This window comes from Apaloderma vittatum, unplaced genomic scaffold (assembly GCF_000703405.1).
Source record: "Apaloderma vittatum isolate BGI_N311 unplaced genomic scaffold, ASM70340v1 scaffold26715, whole genome shotgun sequence".
Lineage (NCBI taxonomy): Eukaryota > Metazoa > Chordata > Aves > Trogoniformes > Trogonidae > Apaloderma > Apaloderma vittatum.
Genome location: NW_009718060.1, coordinates 1 through 7,438, shown reverse-complemented (window position 1 = coordinate 7,438; position 7,438 = coordinate 1). Strand labels below are relative to the sequence as shown.

The window sequence follows — 7,438 nt, the reverse complement described above, 5'->3', positions numbered from 1 at the left end:
AGAGAGGTGCCCAGCAGAGGGACGAGTTCCTGGGAGGAACCGGCTCGCGCAGCCAGGGGTGAACCGCCCGCAGCGGGTGTTTGCTCCCCGTTCGCTGGGGACGCTGTTCACCCCTTGCACCGGCCCCTCGGTGCTCGGCCCACAGACCCAAATGCAGGGGGCTCTGTGCCCACGGCCCTTGGCCCCAGCTGACACCAACGGGGAAGCCTCTGGCATTCCCTTCCAGCCCTTCAGTGCAAGAGGAGGAAGAGCTCCCTCCCCTTTTCTACGGCAAGTGGATCAATGCAAGAAAAGTGGCAGCACTGTGGGTGCAGCGCCGGGACGACACTCCCCAGGAGCTCAGGAGAGGAGCTGCCGTCCCTCGGTGCCCCCTCGGCTCAGCACCTGCGCTCCCTCCCCACGGGAGCTGCCCTCAGGAGTAGCTGAGGGGCATCCTCCTCCAGAGCCCCCCGCACAGGCAGTTCTTGATCCAGCGTTGCTCCCACTGCTTCACCGCCGTCACCTTGTTGGGCGATTTCAGCATCGTGACGCAGCCGCACCTGGGGAGACACAGAGAGGTGCAGCCGGTGCCGGGGAGAGGCCGGCACGGCTGGGTCCGTGCAGGTCACAGGAGGAGTGAGGCAGCTGAGGAGGAAAGCAGCTTTTGTCATTTGCAGAGGATGTCCGTGAGCTCTGAAAACCAGCTGAAACCAGGCGAGCAACTGAAATGAAGAGAGGTTATCTGGGAACAGGAGCTGCCTGCAAGACAACAGACCCCAGCTGCTATTTGTACATGAAACAGCAGACACTCATCTTGTAGAAGTGATCTGCTAGAGACTTTCTATTAAAGCCAATAATTAGAGCTAATTTGATCACACGATTAGTGGATGTTTGCTCCCTGCACCATTATTTTGAAATCCAGGCTCTTTTGAGAGGGTGGATGAGGAGAACAGCACAAAGGGACTTGGAAGGACGACCCAAAAATGGCACCGCGGGTGCTGGGATGATTCCCTCTCGCCAGCTCTGTTCCAAGAACGTGGGGAGTTTTATTTAAAGGCCGGACCCCCAAAACAAGCTGGGGGTCCCTCAGCACCAGCAAAGGCTCCTGCAGGCCCAGGTCTGGTCTCTGCGTCCCTGAGCAGCATCACTGCTCCCAACTGGGATGTAACCACAACCGTTCTCTTCCTGTGCGAGGGGCAGCGCCAGGCCCCAAACCCCTTCTTATGGACCAGTTAACATGTTACTGGGATACCAGACTGGGATAGTAAACAGAGACTGGGAGGGCTTTGGAACAACAGAACAAACAGCCTGAGCTGCTGCCGAGCTCTCCTCCACGCTGGTGTCGTTACCTGGTGCACGACTTGCACTCCTCCGTGGGGTACGCTCCCAAGTGAAGCCGCCTCAGGTGATCAATTTTGGGCTGTCCAGGTGCCCTGGGGAGGGAGAAAAAGTGGGCTCTTATCTCCACTATCACTTTCTAAAAGCTTTCTAAAAGGACAGCGAGCTGCTCTTGGGTCACACCAGCATGTGGATGAGCCCAAAACTCCCAAACTTGATGCCTCAGAGCTGCACAGGGACCCCAAGGTCCCCCCCAGCCTCTCCCCAGCACACCCCTCGGGTGTTTCAGGCCTCTGTACCTGACAAAGGCATCGAACTGGGAGGACACGGTGTGACCGACGAGCCCGGGAGCCTTCCCAAACTGCAGCCGGACCAGCTGCTTGTTCTGCAGCTTGCTGATGATGCCGTCGTTGATGGGCAGCCAGTCGATGTTGGGGATGAGCAGCTGAGGGGCAGCCATTCGATGTGGGGGATGAGCAGCTGGCTGGGCAGGAGGCAACACTCGTCTATCAGGGTATCGTCGGGCTCTGTTATGTGATTTTCCTCACGACCTGCACAGAAAATGAAGCAGAGAGAGAGAGAACCAGCGTGATCTTTGCATTTCTCCTTTAGAGACTGAGAGAACTGTGTGCAGTTCCCTCCTCCACCCACCAGCACAGCACAGCAAACAATAAACCCGGCAGCTGCGCTCGTCCCTCCCAAACGCTGCGGGCCCGCTCAGGAGCTGCTCTCCGCAATTATCCTTTCGTGCACAATCCCCCTCACGGAAGGATTCCTTTGTTCAGGGCAACCGGGGAGCACTTACAGCACAGCCAGAGTTTGGTGAGGAGCCTGAAGAGGAGGGACATGCTGTCCTGGGTGTCGGAGGTTGCCGTGTACACGGGGAGGCAGCTGGGCTTCAGTAGCCCCCAGATGCGGATCACCACCATCAGCTCCCGGAACATGCCCAGCGACGCTCCGTCACGCAGGAAGCTGTGTCCCGGCCGCACCGAGGAGCCCTGCCACGGGAAAAGCCAGGACAGAGCAGGGCTTACACGAGGCCGGACGGCACCACTGCTCCCGTTTCAGACACCTCCCTTTTCCCAGGCCCTGCACAGCCCGTGGCACTCACTGCCCACGGCAGAGCTGCTGACCTCGCTCCTCTGGGCACACCTGCCTGTCGCTGACTCCCAGACGGGCACAGAAAGGACCATTTTGTATTTCTGCTGTTTCTTACACCCTTCTCCCAAGTACCCAACCCAACAGGGACACAGGGGACGCGACTGTGACGCGGCTAAAGCACCCGAGCCCCACACTTGGGCTGTTCTGCTCCTCCCAGCGCGTTCTCTCACCTGGTTCGGGAGGCTGGCCAGCAGGTAGAGCACAAAATCTCCCACCCACTGGATGAGCTGCTGCAGGGACTGCAACGTGGTCATCTCCAGGACAAACTCCTCTGTCTTCAGGTTAATCATCACCTTGTCAATGTCTGAAACAAAAGTAAGGCATCTCCTGGCTCAGGAAGAAGATGGATCCAAACTTCACACCTGCCAAGAGAGGTCACCCTCCTCCTCCTCATCCAGGGAGTTACTGTGAGACCCTCACACTTTCTATCGAACCTCAGAGGGGAACGATCTGACTCAAACCGCCTGGACCGCGGTGCCCGTGCTGCGAGCAATCACTACCTATGTCTGTGATCTTGGAGCAGATCTCGGTGAGCCGGTCGCCGGGACTCTTGTCCGGGGTGTTGAGGAAGTGCGGGCGCAGCAGCGACTTCAAGGTGCAGCTGATGGCGATGAGGAACAGCTTTGCGTGGTAGTCACACACGCGGGCGATCGTGCTGGAGGAGAGCTTGCAGAGAGACGCCTTCATGGCGACGATGCGTGTGGAGAGGACCTGATCGGCAGAGAGATGTTGGGAAAAATACAGAAGCACGGGCAGAATTAGAATAAGCTCATTAAAGCAAGCTGCTTGATTCCTTCTCTCCGTACCTGCCACAAGACTGACAGGAATAGCGAGCACAGCTCTGTGCACGTGCAAGCAGTGCTACTGCTCCCAGAATCGCTGCCAAAAATAGACTCCACCACCTCACCAGAAGTTTCCAACAGGTAGAAAGTGAACACTGCTGAAGTGGAGGCTCTTCACTCCTCAAGTCCTGCTCAAGTGGAGCGCTCAGGGACAGCAGAGCCATCCGTGTCCTGGGCACGGGCAACTGCTGCTTCCCCCTCCCCGTCACCGAGACCCCTCCCCAGTAAGCCAGGGAGCTTCCCCGCCCACCCACCTGCTGCAGGGCCGCGTTCTGGCGCATGTACTCCTCGTGCAGCTTCTCCACCAGGTTCTGGACCATGTTGGGCTGGACGTGGAGCAGGATGTCCCACCAGTCGTAGCCAGTGACCATGCAGTACTCCAGGAGGAACAGCAAGTGACGGAGGGACATGTTCATGTCCAGCACGTGGCCCATGGAGGGGGAGATGCGAAGCATGCTCAGCTGAAGGGAGGAGGCAGAGGAAAACCTCTGTCAAGAACTGGACGAAAACATCCCACCAAGCTCCCACAGAGCAGAGGCCAACTGCAGCTTGTTCCCGATCCAGCGGCACAGTTCCTGCACTCACGGGACACAGCCCTTCTTGCGTAACAGCTGGAAGTAACGTCCCCAGTGGTTCTGGAGCGATCCGCCGCCACGCAGAGCTGGATGCAATCAGCTCCCCCCGCCGTGACAGAGCACAATACCTTCCCGTGACTGTCGACGCCAGCCAAGGCCAGAGAGGTCCAGGAGAGCTGCATGGCTTTGAAGTGAACCAGGGGCCCGGCCGTCCGCTGCCTTTTGATGGTCTGCTCATCCACCGGGCGCTGGGAGGAAGAGCCGTAGAAGACGGCCATCATCTGCAAGGACAGGCGATGGACGATGTGGACGCTGCCGTCGTGAAAAGCCAAAGCCAGACCTGGGGAGAGAAGGCAGCCAGGGCTGAGCAAGCGACTCCTCCCGGGACAGCCCGGCTCTACGTATCTGGGAGAAAGAGAGCAGCAGCTCCTTACCCAACCCAGGGAAGAACTTGGTGTCGTTGGCCACCTTCAGATCCGTATTGGTCAGGGAGATCGGCAACTTGGGCAGCGCCACGGCCGACACCCGATCCAAGTCGTTGGTGGCAGAAAGAATCCGCCACTTCAGTATCATCGGCTGCTTGTCCCCAACTTTGAAAAGGGAGCAAGGGAGAGAGACACCGCTCGACACAGAGATCAGAAAATACAGCCTGTGCCCCCCAACTTCTGCCTGCACTCCCCAGCTAAGCGGGATTACAGAGCAAACACCGACCGCCTGCTCGTTCTCCCAGACCAGTGTATTTCCCTCGTATTTCCCCACTCTTCCACCGAACTGTACAAACAACTTGTTTTGCTAAACCTCTTCTCACGGAAGTCTCTGCTGGTGGTGATTAAAAAAATCCTTCTGTACAATAATCCTTTACATTTCACTGGAACAAACTGCATACATTCCATTTTGCAGTATCTGAAATCAGGTGGAAAAAACAAGCAGACTGGGCAGGCTGATTAAACCAGCTCTGCTGCACGATCTTTTTCCTTTAGAAGGCTCAGCTCGTTCAGTTCTCAGCGGGAAGAGGGGTTACACAGCACAACCCAGAAAATGTCTCCTATTGAGTGAAAGAAACAATTAAACCGCTTCCTGGAAACGAGCAATTTGTTGCCCAAGCTGCCAACAGATGGAACCGAGCACGTGACTGAGAACACCTGAAAATTAAATACAGGATTCTGGATAATCCCGTATCTGCGATAATGGCTGTGAGGACCTGTTTTGCGTTTTCGCTTTGACCTTGCTCCTGTTTTTAAGAGCATCCAGCACCGAAACTCACCCACGGGCGAGATTTGCTGAAAGATGTTATTGACGGGCAAACCCTCTTTGCGCAGAGACCAGCACTCCACAATGCTGCTGTTCTGGTTGGAAGCACAGAGCAACACCTGCCAAACAGAAACCCACGCTGCTGCCACACGCACCAGGACACCGCGTTCCCCAACAAGGCCCCTGGTCTCAGCCAGAGGGGAGAGGACAGGTTCGGCTGCCCTGAGTCACTCGGCTTTCTGGAGTCGTGCTATGCACCCCCTGGCACTCAGAGGGAAGCTACTAACGAAGGCACGCAGATCGAGAGCGCCCGGTGTTCTGGCTGCTTGGAAACCGAGACCCAAAGGTGACAGATTTCACGTCCCAGCACCTCCCAGACAGCTCAGCAGAGCTTCCCCGACAACCAGGGCCAGATCCAGGAAACAAAAAGGGCAAAGCATAATCAGGCTAACGAAGCACGAGGCTTTTCAGGCTGTTTTTCCACGAACTGGAGGGCTCAGCCGCTGCACCCCCAGACCTTTTAAATGCAGCCTGACGGTGGAGCTGAACTAGCAGCAATTCCAGAAACAGCAGCTAGAAACCCAAAGGGCACCGCAGGACACGATCGTTCGCCTCCAGAGCCATGTGGGGAAGCCAAATGTGGAGCAAACGGCTATTTCCTTGCTACTCGTTTAACTGCTGCTCGTTTGAACAGCAGGTGCTCACCTGCTCCGACATATCCCGAGCGAGGAACTTGAGGTGAGTGATTGCCGGGTACTTGTCCTTGCGGGCAGGGTCCGTGGTGCAGCGCATGAAGAGGGAGGGCAGGATTTCCGTGTCTATTTTGCATTTCTCGTTGACCACGCTAACGCACACTTTGTAGAACTGGACAGGGGAGGTGCTGCTGCCATCCGACGTGGCCACCACGATGTTCCCCCCGCCGGTGAAGGCCACATCTGCCAAGGCCACGCGGCAGCGGAGGCGGCACAGGCTCTCCGTGGAGGTGAGCACTTGCCCGTTGGGCTTGAGGAGAGAGACGGTCACCAGCCCGCTGATGGTGACGGCGATCCAGCCCTCCATGGGCTTCCCACCAAACAGCGTCAGCGACGGAGAGAACTTGACCCTGGAAAACTTCTCGCCGAAGTTTGGCGCTCCAGACTGTGAACAAACAGCACAAAGATGTTCACAGATGCCGGCAGCGCGGAGCTCCCCTGCCTGCACTCTGTGGGGCTGAGTGAGAGGAGGGCGCTGAGCTCACCCCCCCAAACTACGACAGGGCCAGGAGAGGCTTCTCTCTGTGGGACACCCTGAGTTCATGTTTAAAAAAGCAGGTAAATTCTACTTGGCAGACTTGCTCTTTTTGAGTCTGGCAGAATTAGACATGTTTCTAAACAAGCAGCTTATCTCCACGCACATATGGCTCCCATTCCCAAATCCCTGGATCAAACCTCGGGACCTCAAACGCGTTTCTTCTGAATTACCACTGGTTGGCAAAGAAAAGCTTTTATCTCCATTTTACAGCCAAGGAAATGAAACACCAGGCTAAGGAAGACACGTTTAAAGTGCCAAGAGAAACAAGGCAGCCAAGCCCTGCTGAAATTCAGCACCACGCACATATGGCTCCCATTCCCAAATCCCTGGATCAAACCTCGGGACCTCAAACGCGTTTCTTCTGAATTACCACTGGTTGGCAAAGAAAAGCTTTTATCTCCATTTTACAGCCAAGGAAATGAAACACCAGGCTAAGGAAGACACGTTTAAAGTGCCAAGAGAAACAAGGCAGCCAAGCCCTGCTGAAATTCAGCACGAAGTCAGAATCTGACTTTTGATGGAGAAAACTCCCCTACTCAACTCGCCCAAGGCTGCGGCGGGGCCCAGAGCAGAAAGAAGCACAGAGAGAGGTTTCCCAAGTCCTTTGCTAACGACCTGAGCTGCCCCCCCGGCCAGATCCCCTGCGGAGCCGCGACAAACCTTCTCCACGTGCAGAGCCAGCTTCTCGCCGTTGTGCAGCCAGGACAGGGCCACGATGGGGTCCCCCTCCACCATGCTGCCCACCGTGTTCTCCCAGCTGTTGGCCAAGTGATCCGTCATGCTCCAGCACTTGATGTGCCCGTCCGCGTCCGCCGAGAGCAGCCTGGAGCCTACGACAACCGCGCCTCGTAGGAACAGGGGCGTACGGCCGCACGCAGGCGAGCGGTCGGACGGAGGGGTAACGAGAAGGGACTCAAGCTCACCTGACTGATCCCACTCCAAGCAAGTGATGACTTCGGTGTGACCTGAGTTAACGGAATAGACGTCCCACGGGTGCTCGGT

At 56.7% G+C, this 7,438-nt stretch overlaps 1 protein-coding gene across 1 annotated transcript; it reads right to left on the bottom strand.

Moving 5' to 3' along the window:
• Positions 1-412: 412 nt before the first annotated feature.
• Positions 413-7,432, bottom strand: MED16 (mediator complex subunit 16; the record flags this gene model as incomplete). The annotated part of the gene is made up of 14 exons (XM_009870136.1): positions 413-539; positions 1,329-1,412; positions 1,617-1,747; positions 1,783-1,868; positions 2,123-2,315; positions 2,649-2,782; positions 2,979-3,189; positions 3,575-3,781; positions 4,024-4,235; positions 4,330-4,485; positions 5,160-5,265; positions 5,852-6,283; positions 7,097-7,266; positions 7,360-7,432. Coding segments are annotated over 14 exons (2,322 nt in total), but the record flags the coding sequence as incomplete, so codon positions are not given.
• Between the last annotated feature and the right edge of the window lie 6 nt (positions 7,433-7,438).